The 17,800-nt window shown below is 43.1% G+C and overlaps 1 protein-coding gene across 2 annotated transcripts in view; it reads left to right on the forward strand.

Moving 5' to 3' along the window:
* mcph1 (microcephalin 1) overlaps positions 1-17,800 on the forward strand; it is a 609,760-nt gene that overhangs the window by 61,151 nt on the left and 530,809 nt on the right. For both annotated transcript variants that reach the window (XM_072498602.1, XM_072498603.1), the window contains exons 9-10: positions 226-1,611; positions 13,900-13,970. In XM_072498602.1, coding sequence (XP_072354703.1) covers positions 226-1,611; positions 13,900-13,970 — 1,457 coding nt within the window. The remainder of the gene's footprint in view (positions 1-225; positions 1,612-13,899; positions 13,971-17,800) is intronic.

Raw genomic sequence — 17,800 nt, forward strand, 5'->3', positions numbered from 1 at the left:
TCTCCCAGATTAACAGATGTTATCTGTTAATTTAACTACTTTGCATTTATCATTGATATACATTGGACCACTATCACCTGGGGTGTTTTTATTGTTTAGCGGAATAGTTCTTTTTTCCCTTATGTTACCTTTATATCATAGGTAGTACAAAAAAAAATCATATTTTTTCTAATCTTTTTCTTCATATTTTAGGTAATATCAATAATATTCTTTATTTTATTACAGAAGAGCAAATCATTGATTCAAAAGGTGCATCGCATAATGATCATTGGGATAGTTTTGTTCGTGAAAACAAGGCTCCACTTTCACGTGATGCTTGTGAAGAACAAATGGATCAACATTCCAGACCTGACTCTTCTGTTGAGAATAGCCTTTTATTTTCACCTGATCGTGATTTAATCAATGAAACATCACGACGAAGAAGAAGGAAAACAGTCGCTAAAACAAAATTACATTTTCCAAAGAAAAGGAGTTCTTTGGCTTCACTTGATGATGATGTTGGAGGTTCACTGAGCTCATTTAATGTGGAAAGGAAAGAAAAATATTCTGAAGGCGAATATGTGGAGGCTTTTGACAATGCAACACAGGAGCTTAACATTTATAATACTGTAAGTAAAACAAATATAAAATTGCCATCCCCAGGACGGGCAACCAGCACTGCTACTGAATGTGGTCTTACAGAAATGGGTTCTAGGTCTAATGTACATTATAAAAATAATGCTTCACCTTTGAAACCAAAATGTTCTGCAAGTAGGGAAAATCAGACAAGCTCAAAGAAAAATGGGAAATTATGTAAAAAACAGACTGATCATTTAAAGCCTACTAGAAATGATTTACTTAAAGCAAGAGATTCGTCAAGCGGTTTCCCTGATGCTTATCCCACCCAGGGGGACATAATGGTATATGAGGATTTCTTCTCTCCTGACAATTTGAAAGGTCGAAATACGCCAAGACCTTTGTTAGGCGTGCTCCCACCTGAATCACCAAGCCCTCCCAGATTACGCTTTGGAAGTGTTAAGCAAAAGAGAAAATTGCAAGAAACTAATCAACAACATTCCACAGATAGAGCAAAAAGAGTTATGGGCATTACAAATTTCAGGACTGTAGAGCAACTGAATGCCAGTATTTGTGATAAAAATGAACCTTTGAATGTAGTTGCACTAGTTGACAAAAATAACCACGATGGGCGAAATGATGCACATCAACCAGCAGCTGCTGCAGTTCATAACCGAAGGAAATCTAATTTAAAAAAGCTACTGGAACATTTTCTTGATGAATCAGAGGAGTTGCCAAACAGTGAAGTTTCTAAGCAAAAAGAATCGCATCTTCACAATAATGGAGAAGGAAAGCTGGATTTACTTGCAGCTGATTCTGCATTGACTTATCTTTGTGACCATAGTAAAGGAATAAAACCTTCATCAAACTTACACAGTGAAATGAAAACCAACTCTCTGAATTCCATAAATCTCACTGAACAGTTGAATAAGGAACAAAATGAAAAGGAAAAAGTGCAGTGCCACCAAGAGGACAAGTTATCTAAGGACCTCTTAACATTGAAAACCACTGACAGTGACATGGGAGATAAGCATCATTTTCCTGCACCCTGTAAAAGTATGTGATTGGTTTGATTATACTTCAAAGCAATAAAATTGTTCCTTATTTCTGCTATAATTACTCGTGGGTAGTCAATTCTGCCAGCCAAATAGTGGAGATTGGTTCAGCTAGATTTTTGTTTCATCTTGGATCTAAACTGACTCTTTGCTCTTGCCAAAAAGCGGATGATTTACTTGCAAACATGTGCCAGTAGAAATCTGAAACAATGAAAAGTCCCACCTGATTAGTAAGGTTAATCTGAAAAAGAGATTTTTTTCATTTCATGTTTTTTTTTCATGTTTTTATAAAAGTCATCTGCTTTTTTACGTTAATTACTTAATACAGTCAAGTTTTGAGGTTCATAAGTTTGACAACAGTATTCACTGGTACTTCAAGAAAAGTCATTGGGTTAAGAAAATTTGGTTTTAACTCAACATGTAATTTGCACATGAGTGGACCAGATAATTGTTTCTATGGTTCCCTTCAACGTTGTAACTGTTCCTTCTTTATTATAGATGTTTCATGAAGTAAGTGTATGATTTGTTCGCAGACATTTTTAAAGGATACTCCGGATTACTGAGGGAGAATTCCAAATCAGAATCTTTTGTTTGGAGGAAGTGGAGAGTACAAACCTCAGCAGTGAAAAATCAGATTAAAAACTAATTAAGAAAGATATTTAAATGCATTGAAAGAATCACGTCATAATATATAAACCAACGAAAAAGCTCTGTCTAATTTGTTCAGCCTGGTCAAGCCAGATTGTAGTTTCCCCTCTGTTAGTTTTTCAGTGATATATCCTTTTTTCCTTCTGTACCTTTTATGCCGGATGCCTTATGATATTTATTCTGCTCTCTTCCGTTGAAGTTGTATCAGAAAGTTCAGAAATCTCTAGATAAGTGGAAAACCTGATGGGAAATATAGGCTAACTTTACCCAACAGCCCAGCAAGGAATACGATAAAGCAAGTTTTCAAACTGAAGAGTTGTGACCCATGGGGGGTCAAGGAGCGGTCAGTTGCGTCATTCCCGATCACGGGAAGAAGTGCCCAACACCCGCGACTTGCTTTTAAGAATACCGACTGGGCAGTTCCCGATTGGCTGCGACGGTTGGTGAGGCTGGGCTGTGTGCTGGCCATGGGGTAGGGTGGGGGCAGGGTCTGACGGTGGGCGGCCAGGTAGGCACACAATGCTAATGGTGGTGGGCCCAGCTTGGAGCTCCACTGCGCGGCTCGTCGCCCACCACCGATAGGCAGTATGTGACTTGCGGCTCCATGGTCAAGCAGACCATGTCCATTTGCACTCTGTGAAGTACGGGTAGAGAAGTGGTCAGCAGTATGACTGGGCTAGATGCATCTGGTGACAGTGAGAGGGATGCCAGGTCAGGATTGTCAGTGAGGAATACTGTTCAAATGAGGCCAGTCAATACGGCAGACACATGTCAACACTGGGAGAAACCTGCACAACCTGTGGCGCAGTGGTATTGTCGCTGGTTTAGAAATCCAGAGACCTAGGATAATGAACTGGGGATTTGGGTTCAAATCTCACCATGGCAAGTGGTGGAATTTAAACTCAACAAAATATCTGGAATTAAAGGTCTAATGAAAACATTGTCAATTGTGTTAAAAGCACATCTGGTTTACAAATGTCCTTTTGGGAAGGAAATCTGCCATTCTTACTTGGTGTGGCCTACATGTGTTTCCAGACCCACAGCAATGTGGTTGACTCTTAAATGCCCTCTGAAATGGCCCAGCAAGCCACTCAGTTGTATTCAACTGCTATAAAAACACAAAAGAAAGAAACTGAAGGACCCAGGCACCGGAAACGACAATAGCAAACCCTGTCTTGTTGACCGTACAAAGCCCTCCTTACTAATTTGGACATTCTGAATTCTCCCTCAGTGTACCTGAACAGGCGCAGGAATGTGGCGACTGGGGCTTTTCACAGTAACTTCATTGCAGTGTTAATGTAAGCCTACTTGTGACAATAAAGATTATTATTATTACTAACATCTGGGAGCTTGTGCCAAAGTTGAGAGAGCTGTCTCACAGACTAACCAAGCAATAGCCTGACATAGTCATACTCACAGAATCATACAAAGAACAAAGAAAAGTACAGCAGAGGGACAGGCCCTTCGTCCCTCTAAGCCTGAGCCGACAATGCTGCCCGTCTAACCTAAAACCTTCTACACCTCCGGGATCCATATCTCTATTCCCATCCTATTCATCTATTTGTCAAGGTGCCCCCCCCCCCCCCCACTTAGTCTTACTCTTACTTTCCAGGCAGTGTGTCAGATACCATTATCACCATTCCTGGGTATGTCTTGTCTCACCAGCAGGACCGACCCAGCAGAGGTGCAGCACAGTGGTGTGCGTCGGGATGGAATTGCCCTGGGACTCCTCAACATCGACTCTGGACCCCATGAGGTCTCAGAGCTTTATGTTAAATATGGGCAAGGAAACCTGCTGATTACTACATACCATCTACGATCAGCTGATAAATCAGTACTCCTCCATGTTCAACACCACTTGGAAGTACTGAGGGTGACAAGGGAGCAGAGTATGTTTTGAGTAGGGATTTCAGTGTCCATCACTGAGTGGCTCGGTCGTACCACCACAGACCGAGCTGGCCGGGTCCTAAAGGACATGGCTGCTAGACTGCAACTGCAGCAGGTGGTGAAGGAACCAACAAGAGGGAAAAACATACGTGACCTCATCCTCACCAACCTACCTGCTGCAGATGCATCAGTCCATAACAGTATCGGTATAGGTGACCACCGCACAGTCCTTGTGGAGACAAAGTCCCATCTTCACATTGAGGAAACCCTCCATCATGTGTGGCACCACCACCGTGCTAAATGGGATAGACTTCTGACAAATCTAGCAATTCAAGCCTGGGCATCCGTGAGGTGCTGTGAGCCACCAGCAGCAGCAGAATTGTATTCAACCACAATCTATAATCTCATGGCCCGGCATATCCCCCACTCTACCATTACCACCGAGCCAGGGGATCAACCCTGGTTCAATGAATTGTGCAGGAGAGCACGCCAGAAGCAACACCAGGCATTCTGAAAAATAAGGTGTCAACCTGGTGAAGCTGCAACACAAAACTACTTGTATGCCAAGGCTGGTTTAGCACAGTGGGCTAAACAGCTGGCTTGTAATGCAGAACAATGCCAGCAGCGCGGGTTCAATTTCCGTACCGGCCTCCCGAACAGGCGCCGGAATGTGGTGACTAGGGGCTTTTCACAGTAACTTCATTGAAGCCTACTTGTGACAATAAGCGATTATTATTATCATAAGCAGCAAGTAACAGACCGATTTAAGCGATTCCACAAGAAAGCATCTGATCTAATCTCTGCAGTCCTGCCATATCCAGCCATGAATTGTGGTGAGCAATTAAATAACTTACTCAAGGAGGAGGCTCCACAAATATCCCTATCCCAATGATGGAGGAACGTGAACGTCAGCCAACGTTGGTCGCAAAGGTTGGCCGGCATGTGTCCCGAAGGTAGGCCAGCTGGTAAAAGTGGGTCCTGGGAAAAAAAGTTAGAAAGACACTGCGGTAAAGCACCTGGTTTGATGCTTGCACAAGCATTGACCAGCAGAGGTCACTGGTTAGCAATTCAGATCAAGCACCTGTCTACATTTTCTCCATCTCTCAGTCCTGGGATATTGAAAAGCAAGATTATTTTCATAGCTAATTTGAGAAATCATGTGCATCTACGAATGATAACTGGATTTAGTACTTGCACAATTTGAGATGAATTTTATTTTAGACATGTAATGTTTAAGTTACATCATGGACGTCAAGGTAGTCACGGTCTAATACTTCATCTCACAATTATTCTGTAGTTTCTTATCACAACAAACTTTAGCCCTATTTATCTTCACAGATTTGTGATGACGCAGAAGGAGGTAATTTAGCCCATGACATCGGCAGCAACTCTTCAGAGCATCATGAATAGTGCCATTCCCCTGCCTTTTCCCTGTATCCTATTCACCTAATCATCTAAATCCGTCTTGAATGTCTCAATTAAACCTGCCTGCACCACACCTCCGGTAGTGCATTCCAGACCCAAACCACTCGGTGTTGAATAAGTTCTTTTCTCACATCACATTTGCTTCTTTGGAAAATCACTTTAAATCTGTGCCCATCATTCTTGATACTTTTACAAATAGGAACAGTTTCTCCTGATCAACTCTGTCCAGACTCCTCATAATTTTGAACATCTCATCAAATTTCCTCTCGGCCTTCTCTTCAAGGAGAACAGTCCCAACCTCTCCAATCTATCATAACCTGGTTTCTCATCCCTGGAACCATTCTTGTAAACCTCCTCTGCACTCTCTCCAATGTGTTCACATTCTCCCTGTAGTGTGGTGCAAACAACTGCACAATATTCCAGCTGAAGTCTGTCTAGTGTCTTGTATGATTTCAGCATTACCTCCTTGCTCTTGTACTCTCGCCCCCTATTAATAACACTATATGCTTTATTAACTGTTCTCTCCACCTGTCCTGCCACCGTAAATGATCGATGCACATGTACATCCAGGTCCCTCTGATCCTGCACCCCTTGAAGAATTTTACCCCTTATTTTATATTGTGACTCCATGTTTTTCCGTCCAAAATGTATCACCTCACACTTCTCCACACTGAATTTCATCTGCCACCTATCTGCGTACTCCACCAACTTGTCTATGTCCTTTTCAAGTTCTACATTGTCCTCTTCAGTTTTACAATACTTCCACGTTTTGTGTTATCTGCAAACTTTGAAATTGTGCCCTACACACCAAGATCTAGATCATTCATGTATATCAGAAAAGGCAAGGATCCCAATACTGACCCCTGTGGAACACTACTACAAACATTTCCACCAGCCTGAAAAATATCCATTAGACATAAGATATAGGAGTGGGATTAGGCCATTCCACCCTTCGAGTCTGCTCTGCCATTCGATCATGGCTGATGTGTTCATCATCCCCATTCTCCTACCTTCTTCCTGTAACTCCTGATCCCCTAATTAATCAAGATCCATCTATCTCTGTCTTAAAGACACTCAGTGACTTAGTCTCCACAGCCTTTTGCGGCAATGAGTTCCACAGATTCACCACCCTCTGGCTGAAGAAATTCTTCCTCCACTAAGATCGTCCCTTCAGACTGAGGCTGTGCCCTCCGATTCTAGTCTCCCCTACCAGTAGAAACATCTTCTTCACATCCACTCTATTTAGGCCTTTCAGTAGTCTGTAGGTGTCATTGAGATCTCTCTTATCCTTCTAAACTCCAGAGAGTACATACCCAGCGTCGTCAACCATTCCTCATATGACAAGCCCTTCACACCGGGGATCATTCTTCTGGACCTTCTCCAAGGCCACCAGCACTGTAGCACAATGGTTAGCACAGTTGCTTCACAGCTCCAGGGTCCCAGGTTCGATTCCCGGCTTGGATCACTGTCTGCGGAGTCTGCACGTTCTCTGAGTGGGTTTCCTCCCACAGTCCAAGGATGTGCAGGTTAGGTGGATTGGCCATGATAAATTGCTCTTCGTGTCTAAAAAGGTGAGGTGGGGTTATGGGGATAAGGTGGAGGCGTGGCCTTAAGTAGTGTGCTCTTTCCAAGAGCCGGTGCAGACTCGATGGACCGAATGGCCTTCTGCTCTAAATTCTATGATTCTGTGTCCTTCCTTCGATACAGGGCCCAAAACTGCTCATGATATTCCAAATGGGATCTGACCAGAGCCTTACACAGCCTCAATAGTACATCCCTACTCTTGTATTCTAGCCATCTCAAAATGAATGCTAACATTACATTTGCCTTCCTAACTGCCAACTGAACCTGCAAGTTAACGTTAAGAGAGTCCTGAACTAAGTCCCTTTATGCTTCAGATTTCCGAAGGCTTTTCACATTCGAAAATAGTCTGTGCCTCTATTCATCCTACCAAAGTGCAAAACCTCTTGCTTTTCCACATCGTATTCCATCTGCCACTTCTTAGCCTGATCAAGTACTTCTGCAGCCTCCCCAGTTCCTCAACACTATCTGTCCCTCTACATATCTTTATATCACCTGCAAACGCAGCAACAATGCTCTAAGTTCCTTCTTCCCGATTGTTAATATAAGTCATGAATAGTTGCCCCAGCACTGACCCCTGCGGAACACCACTAGTCAGTGGCTGCTATCCTGAAAAAGACCCCTTTATTTCCACTCTCTTCCTTCTGCCAGTCAGCCAATCCTCTAACCATGCCAGTACCTTCCTCCTAACAACATAGGCTTTTATCTTATTTAGCAGCCTCCTGTATGGCACCTTGTCAAAGGCCTTCTGGAAACCCAAATAGATCATGTCCACTGCTTCTCCTTCGTCTAACCTCCTTGTTACTTCCTCAAAGAATTGTAATAGATTTGTCAGGCATGACCACCCTGTGATGAATCGGTTCTGACTCAGTCCTATTTTACTATGCACTTCTAAGTACCCCACAATTTCATCCATAATAATAGACTCTAAAATCATACCAACAACTGAAGTCAGGCTAACCAGCCTATAATTTTCCATCTTCTGCCTCCCTTCTTAAACAGGGATGTTATATTCTCCGTTTTCCAGTCCTCTGGGACCCTCCCATGACACCAGTGATTCATGAAAGATCACCACCAATGCCTCCACAATCTCCTCAGCTATCTCCTTCACAGCCTGGGGTGTAGGCCACTTAGTCCGGGTGATTTTGTGACTTTCAGACCTTTCAGCTTCCCCAGCACCTTCTCCTTGGTGGTGGCCACTACACTCACCTCTGTCCCCTGACAGTTTTGGCATTCTGGTATGCCATTGGTGTTTTCCACTGTGAACACAGTTGCAAAGTACCTATTAGCTCACTTGGCTTGACAGCTGGTTTGTGATGCAGAGCAAGGCCAGCAGTGCAAATTCAATCTCCGTACCGGCTGAGGTTATTTATGAAGGCCCCGCCTTCTCAACGTTGTCCCTTGCCTGAGGTGTGGTGATCCTCAGGTTAAATCACTGCCAGTCGTCTCTCCCCATCAAAGGGGAAAACAGCCTATGGTCATCTGAGACTATGACAACTTTACCTTACCTTATCTAATTGACCCTTTTATTACCTCCTCAACAAATCCTGGCAAGTTATTTAAACACGATTTGTCCACATTTGCCCGGCCTTATTTGTCTTTAAATTATGAGTGAAAAACACGATTTGAAATTGCGTGCAGATAAAATTATAACTTTAAACCAGTAGCTGTGCTTCGTGATACAAAAACACAATGTGACCGAACAGAATAAAGAAAAACCAGAAATGTGGGCATTTTGAGTGTGTAACCGATAGGTAATGCTAGCAAAAGGAAGATTTTTTTTTCAATTCAGATCAGAAGCAGATTGGTAACTCTGTTTTGAATTCCGAATTACTGTTTTTTTTTCACACAAAACAATTCTTTGGAGTATCCTTTGAAGGTGATGTTTGAATGTGAATGGTCCATGTTTTCAATTGCATGCTGATTAAAATGAATATAAATATAACCAAAAAATAATATTTTCACTTTTCATAGTTAATTGACATCAGACTTTCTTAATTCAATAAGCTGAACAGTATGGGAAGGGAAGTAGTGAGGATGACATAAAGAGTTGCAGAGGGATAAGACAGCTTAAGTGAGTGGCACAATCTTGGCGGATGAAATATGATGTTGGAAAATGTGAAGTTATGTACTTTGGTAGGAAGAATAAAGGAGCTGAATATTATTTAAATAGAGAAAGCTGCAGCACCGGCATTTGGGGGTCCTTGTGCATAAATCACAAAAAGCTAGCATGCAAGTTCAGCAGGCAACTGAGACGGCAAATGGAATGTTGGCCTTTATTTCAAAGGGAATGGAGTATAAAAATAGGGAAGTCCTACTCGAACTATATAAGGCACTGGTTAGACCACACCTGGAATACGGTGAACAATCTTGGTCCCTTTATCTAAGGGAAGATACACTGGCATTGGGGACAGTCCAGAGAAAGTTCACTAAGTTGATCCTGGGTATGGAAATCTTTTTTTAAAAGGAGAGGTTAGGTTAGGCCTGTGCTCATTGGAGTTTAGAACAATGAGAGATTACCTTATTGAGACATTGGGGGTGCAATTCCCCCATCGGGAGTCTAAGTACCGACGCCGGAGTGAAAACCGGACTGTTTCACTCAGGCGTCCGAGCCCGCTCCCAGCCCCCTATTCTCCCGCCCCCGGGGGGCTAAGAGCGGCGTCGCGTCATTTACGCTCACCGGGCATTGGCGCTGCGTAAAAGCGGCGCCGCAAAAATGATGTCACCCGCGCATGCGCGGTTGCCGTCCTCCCCAAGGCTGCCCCGCAAGAAGATGTCGGATGGATCTTGCGGGGCAGAGGAGGAAAGGAGGTCCTCCTTCAGAGAGGCTGGCCCGCCGATCGGTGGGCACTGATCGCGGGCCAGACCCCATTTGAGGTCCCCCCCCGGTGCAGGAACACCCCTCCCCCCACAAGCCACCCCCCCCCCCCAGCATTCCCGCACTGTTCCCGCCGGTAGTGACCAGGTGTGGATGGCGCCGGCGGGAACCCGTCGTGTTGGGCAGGCCGCTCGGCCCATCCGGGCCGGACAATCGCCGCTCGCCCGTTGCAAACGGCGAGCGCCGATTCTCCGAGCGGCCAGCCGTGATTCTCGCTGCGCCGGTTTTGTGGGGGGGGGGGGGGAAGAATCGCGTGTGGGTGTTGGGGTGGCATGGCGGGACACGTGCGGCGCCCTGGCGATTCTTCCACCCGGCGTGGGTGGGGAGAATTCCACCCATAGGATTCTCAGTGTGCTTGACAAGATAAATGCTGAGAGGATCTTTCCCCTTGTGGGAGTGTTTAAGACCAGAGCGCATAATTTCGGAGTAAGGGGTTGCCCATTTAAGACAGTGATGAAGTGGAATTTCTTCTCTCAGAGGCTGGTGAATCTGCGGAATTCTTTACTGCAGAGGCTGGATTGTTAAGTATGTTCAAGGCTGAGATAGACAGATTTTTAATCAGTCAGGAAATCAAGCATTATTGGGATAAGGTGAGAAAGTGGAGTTGAGGATTGTCATATCAGATCAGTCATGATCTCACTGAATAGTGGAGAAGACTTAATGGGCCGAATGGCTGACTTCAGTTCCTACGTCTTGCATTCTTATGTGAACAATCGTGTTATACATACTGGTAAACTACTATTTCTGGGAGTAGTTTTAGCCAGCTAAGCTTCAACCTCTACACAGAATAGAGGTTAATCATTTGGAATTATTGTTTCATGTTAAGTACCACTAGAAAAAAAAGTGTAAAAATGAATTTACCCAACTCCAATTAAATATAGATTTAAAAAATCATAGAATCATAAAATCATAGAAAAAAATCACAGAAAACCTATCTGGCTGCATCATAGCCTGGTATGGCAACTGCTCGGCCGAACACCGCAAGAAACTTCAGAGAGTCGTGAACACAGCCCAGTCCATCACACAAACCTGCCTCCCATCCATTGACTCCATCTACACCTCCCACTGCCTGGGGAAAGCAGGTTGCATAATCAAAGACCCCTCCCACCCGACTCACTCACTCTTCCAACTTCTTCCATCGGGCAGGCGATACAGAAGTCTGAGAACATGCACGAACAGACTCAAAAACAGCTTCTTCCCCGCTGTTACCAGATTCCTAAACGACCCTCTTATGGACTGACCTCATTAACACTACACCCCTGTATGCTTCACCCGATGCCGGTGTTATGTAGTTACATTGTGTACCTTGTGTTGCCCTATTATGTATTTTCTTTTATTTACTTTTCTTTTCATGTACTTAATGATCTGTTGAGCTGCTCGCAGAAAAATACCTTTCACTGTACCTTGGTACACGTGACAATAAACAAAATCCAATCCAAATGGTGAATTATCTCTTGGGTTTAAAAGTATTGCACCTGCAGGTGGCACTATAAATGTCTTGCTGCATCTCATTGATTATGACAGACTCGGACTTGACAGGCCCTCACTGAGCTCTCGGGTAGCCCAGGCAGTATGCCTTTAGTAAAAATTGTAGTGCCACTGAAAATCCATGAAACAATATCGTTAGACTCAGCCGCTGCCTCAGCTCATCTGTTGACTCATTTCTTTGTTACCCATAGAGTTCAATGTTTGAACGCAGTCTTTGATGGATGTAAATCTGAGGTAATCTAAAACGCTGCTATCCACGTTCTTACTTTCATCCAGTCCTGTTCGCTCATCACCCAATGTTCACTGACCTAAATTGACATCCAGTCCAGCAACATCCAGATTTTAAAATTGTCCACAAGCCCTTCTGTGGCCTCACCCTACTCTCCGTAATCTCCTTGAGCCCCATAACACTCCAAATTATTTGTGGTTCTCTAATTCTGGCCTCTTGAGCACACCACATACTCTGCTGTTGATGGCTGTGCCTTCTGTTGTTGAGGCACCAAGCTCTGGAATACCCTCCACACTCTCTGCCTCCATCTGCTTCCTCCTTTAAAAAAATAAATTCAGAGTACCCAATTCAATTTTTCCAATTAAGGGGCAATTTTAGTGTGACCAATCCACGTAGCCCGCACATCTTTGGGTTGTGGGGGTGAAACCCACGCAAACACGGGGAGAATGTGCAAACTCCACAAGGACAGTTACCCAGAGCTGGGATCGAACCTGGGACCTCGGTGCCGTGATGCAGCAGTGCTAAGTACTGCGCCACCGTGCTGCCATCTCTTTCCTTCTTTAAGATGCTGCTTGAATGTGCTTTCCACTTTTACCATGCTTTTGGTCATCTGCACTAATATCGTTTATGTGGCTAGATGTCAAGTGCCTCAGGACACTATCTTGCATTAAAAGCACAATATAAAGAAAGTTGTTGTTGATCTTGTTGTCTTAAAGGAGTCCTGAGGGATTTATTACTGAGGCTTTGTACTGTATTCACATTCCCTCTCCACCCCTCTTTTCTGGCTACCATTTCAACCCCCCCCCCCCCCCCCCCCCCCCCCCCCCACCCGCCTCGCCACCTCCGGTCTACCTTAATGCTTCCTCTTCCTCGGGCCCCTGCAGCGCATGCTATGACTGAAACCTTCCTTCCTCATTTGCAGCTGGTGCAGCTGAAAGTGAATGGAGTTTTGGCTGGAATTTTCCGTCCTTGCTTGAAACGGGTCCCGAGACGGATGAGACCAGAGAATCTCGCCCTATATATAGTATTTCTCCTCATATGCCTCAATCCCCCAACCCTATGGATCTCAATTTCCTTCAATTGCATTCCTTTTCTGTCTCTCCATTCCATTTTCCTTTTTCAACCTCCACCTTCATGCACTCTCAATTTCTTTAACTCCCCCTTCAGACTCCCTTCTCCACCTTCATCTGCCACACTCCCCTTCCTGTTTTCCTCCTCATCCTGTCCCCTTCCGTGCAATTCCACATTGTTTTCCTTATTCTCATTCTCCAATCCTGTGCGACTTGAAAATTTCAAATTAGTCTTGACTACACTGACAATGCCATGGAACATTAACTAGTTATGTAATACTTGTGTGTACAATTATGGAACTGGCGATCAACATTTCACGTATGCAGGTTTCATCATGAGATGTTCCGCTGATTTATTTTTGAAAACCTAAATTAGAGCCTTGGTAACTGAAAATCCTGATTCCTCAACTGACATGAAATCATGTTACGTGCAAATCTTTGGAATAGATTTTAAAATGTTTTCCATATGGTTTAGATTGACTATCTTTTAAACAAATTTTACATATGTATACATATTTGAATGTATTTCGTACTTTTCTTGGGCTCACTTTTGTAGAACACAAAGCATTGTTACCTCTCCTTTTATCGATGATGTGAAGAGATTTAATTTTGTGGTAATAAAGCCGAAAATGCTACAAGTGCTCAACAGGTCTGACAACATCTGTGGAGAGAAATAGTTAATATTTTGGGCCTGTGAATGAAAGGAAGCAGACCCCAAACATAAATTTTATCTCTCACTTCACAGGTGCTGTCGGATCTGCTGCGTGTTTCCAGCATTTTCTGTTTTGATTTCAGATTACCAGCCTCCACAGCATTTTGCTTTTGTAATCATTTTACAGTTCTGCAAAATATCTACAGCCAAAATGTTAACCTCTGCTCTCTCTTTACAGGTGCAGCTGGACCTATTCAGTATCTCCAAAGATTTCTAGTTTTGTTTAGGGTTGCTAAACGTTGTGACTATTTGTGCAAACGAAGCACAATTTGATCAAACTGATATATGATTTCCAAAATTAAAATTTGCTTTTGTGACAGTTTATTGCACCCAGGTCTGAATTAATTTTAGTTGAACTTGTTTTTTTCCAGCTCATAAAAAGAAATTCAACACAACTGAAGTAACACATACAACCATTGGATGCAAGGGGAAGAATAAAAAGGTTAGTGTATCACATTCCTCATGATTACACACAATTATGCTATTTTAGCAAGAAATGTTATCCCAGGGAAAGGTTTTCCCTGTTCTTATGCGTTGATTCTTTTTTAAAGTTGGTGCTGATTGAACTCACTTTTTGTTGTTAGTTATGGTTAGTTCTCTGAGAACATTTTGCAGAATACAGCAACATTTCCTTTTGCTGAAGTCCTCGAGTAGCAATTTCATATTTTGTTGCAGCAAAACTTAATTGAATCATTGTGAATAGTCAATTTTCAAGTGCATTGCTTCACAATATCTTTTTATAACTTGAGGAATTTGTACTAAACAAAATGAAAACTTGAAACACAAAGTGTAGTGATATTTTAATGATGCAATAGAGTTCTGCTGTAATATGTTTCAATTGTTACTTCAATTGTCTCTGTACTTCACCCCAGTTCCCCTGATTGTGGATTGAAGATTTGGCGAATTTGTATTTCAGTTTTAACAATCTCTTTTACAACTTGTTCTGCACCAATTTTTAGAAGAAAGATTTGCAGCGATTCTCCAATATACTTAACCATGAAACAATTTTGCTTGAGTTCAAGTCGTAATTTGAAGCCGGGATGATCTTCGAGCAATGGCATTAATACTAAGATTTTTCTAAAGATGGAAGATTCATCCCTGGCTAGTTTGCAAAAAGTAACCAAGGCTCAGCAAACATAATTGACAGTGAAGTTGCAGTTAAAATTAACTGTAAGTGTGAGGAAAGCAGACATAATGAAGGTAACAGTATAGCATTTGAAATTGGAAGGGATAAAAGTGACGCACGTTTTCCAGGGGTGAGTCAATTGTGTTAGCTAGGATTTTGTTGTAAATGAAGCTGCTTGAACTCAAAAAGGAATGAAAAAGCAGGGGAAATGGAAATTAAAAGGCTTGAATTTGACCTCCAGAAAGAGAAGTTAACAAGGGAGGAAAAGAAAGAGGGAATGAGGAAGGGAATACCTGCTTAAAAGGCTGACTTTTGAAAAAGAGGTCTCTGATGTGGTGGAAAACTCTGATGACAAAAACCACCTCCAACCCAAAGCCCAGTAAGGAGCTGTTTAAATTTACACAAGCGCTTTCGGAGTTTGAGGAAAGTGATGTCGGGACATTCCTTATTTTGTTTGAGAAGATAGCTAAGCAAATGAAGTGGCCAAAGGAAAAATGGACGTTTCTCCTCCAGAGTAGGCTGGGTGGGTAGAGCTGATGAGGTTTATGCATTTCAGAAGAGGTTTCTGTGGATTATGATGCAGTAAAGAAACTATTCTTTGTGCGTATGAGTTGATCCATGAGGTGTACAGGCAAAAATTTCAAAGTGAAAGCAAACAGCTTGGGCAGACCTGTATGGAATTTAAGAGGGTAAAGCAAAGTAATTTTGACCATTGGATATAGGCATTAAAGGCAGAGACAAAATCATGAGATTTTTAGAAATGTGCGGCTTCAACCGTAGGTTTGTACAAATGTCAGCACTATAGCTGCTGCACTAACGATTTACCAGGAAAGAATGCAAAGGTGATGTGAGTGCAAGACAGCTTTTGAGAAGCTAACTAATAAACCGGCATTAGCCACCCATAAATTTCATAAACGCTTCAAGGTGGTAATCAATGCCAGTGACTTGGGCATGGATGCAGTCTTATTGCAAGGAGACAAATTGGGCAAAGAGAAGCCAGAGGAGTATTTTTGTAAAAATTAAATTAGCATCAAAAGAGCTACTCTACGGTAGAAAAACTGGCTCTTAATCATGTTGAAGTATCCATCATGGCTGGAAAGAAACACTGGTATATACTGATCATAATCCACCCTTTATGGAAATGACAGCTCCAGTGGAGCTTGCTAGTACAGCCTTATAACTTAAAGATATTGCTGGAAAGGATAATAAAATTGATGATGGAATATCAAGAATGTAATTTCTGTAGAATTGTCTGGGATTCAAAAGAGTCGGAAAATTGTATGGATTCTGTGTGAAGGGGAATGGCTGAGTGAGTGCAATTACGCTTTGAAATGAAAAGACGGAGGTGTTGGAAAAACCATGGGCGGAATTCTCTGAAAATGGGGCTATGGCCCCAATCCCACGAGTAAACAGGCATGAATCACTCTGGACTTTCGTGTGCATCTTTTAGTTGTGGGGGCGAAACCCACGCAAACGCGGGGAGAATGTTCAAACTCTACATGGACAGTGACCCAGAGCCGGGATCGAACCTGGGACCTCGGTGCCATGAGGCAGCGGTGCTAACCACTGCACCATTGTGCTGCCCTTGCTATGCACTTCCAATCACACCTTCCTGGTGAGAGAATCAGGGTTTGTTCCACCCTTTGTAGGGCACAGGTATGGCCATCCTGCATCTGACTACACCCTGAAATAATTCCAGAGCAGCATCATTAAATCTGGAAGCTGCCCCCTCTGCTCTCTGCATATCAATCTTGAAAAAATCTTAATGCACTTCTGCATTAACTTTTCAAATAGTGGACTTCAGATAATTCTCATTGTACAGTTCAGAAACAGAGATAAAAAATGTATTGCCTTGGGAGAATCTTACCCATGGACTTTGCTTCTGTGTTCTGGACCCCGATTCCACCCAGAGTTCTCAGAACTTGCCTTTACATTATCAGGGTCATAATCTCTTAATAGAAATTCTAGCTCTGAGAAAAGGTGGTGCATAATCTATTCCTTCAATGAAAATGTTCATCAATCGAGAGCCATGACTGGCAGCATAGAGACGGTAGGGAACAGCACCAGAGGGATATGGCCAAACTCCAGAGAGAACAAGGGCATTTCAGGATAAGATTGTTATTGTGCAGTGAAATAAATAGAAACCAGATTTCTGAAAAACAAAATCCCCGTCTAAACAAGAACAAAACAACAAAGAACAAAGAAATGTACAGCACAGGAACAGGCCCTCCAAGCCCGTGCTGACCATGCTGCCCGACTAAACTACAATCTTCCACACTTCCTGGGTCCGTATCCTTCTATTCCCATCCTATTCATGTATTTGTCAAGATGCCCCTTAAATGTCACTATCGTCCCTGCTTCCACCACCTCCTCCGGTAGCAAGTTCCAGGCACCCACTACCCTCTGCGTAAAAAACTTGCCTCGTACATCTACTCTAAACCTTGCCCCTCTCACCTTAAACCTATGCCCCCTAGTAATTGACCCCTCTACCCTGGGGAAAAGCCTCTGACTATCCACTCTGTCTATGCCCCTCATAATTTTGTATACCTCTATCAGGTCTCCCCTCAACCTCCTTCGTTCCAGTGAGAACAAACCGAGTTTATTCAACCGCTCCTCATAGCTAATGCCCTCCATACCAGGCAACATTCTGGTAAATCTCTTCTGCACCCTCTCTAAAGCCTCCACATCCTTCTGGTAGTGTGGCGACCAGAATTGAACACTATACTCCAATTGTGGCCTAACTAAGGTTCTATACAGCTGCAACATGACTTGCCAATTCTTATACTCAATGCCCCGGCCAATGAAGGCAAGCATGCCGTATGCCTTCTTGACTACCTTCTCCACCTGTGTTGCCCCTTTCAATGACCTGTGGACCTGTACTCCTAGATCTCTTTGACTTTCAATACTCTTGAGGGTTCTACCATTCACTGTATATTCCCTACCTGCATTAGACCTTCCAAAATGCATTACCTCACATTTGTCCGGATTAAACTCCATCTGCCATCTCTCCACCCAAGTCTCCAAACAATCTAAATCCTGCTGTATCCTCCGACAGTCCTCATCGCTATCCGCAATTCCACCAACCTTTGTGTCGTCTACAAACTTACTAATCAGACCAGTTACATTTTCCTCCAAATCATTTATAT

Source organism: Scyliorhinus torazame, chromosome 4, assembly GCF_047496885.1.
Source record: "Scyliorhinus torazame isolate Kashiwa2021f chromosome 4, sScyTor2.1, whole genome shotgun sequence".
NCBI classification, from domain to species: Eukaryota; Metazoa; Chordata; class Chondrichthyes; order Carcharhiniformes; family Scyliorhinidae; genus Scyliorhinus; species Scyliorhinus torazame.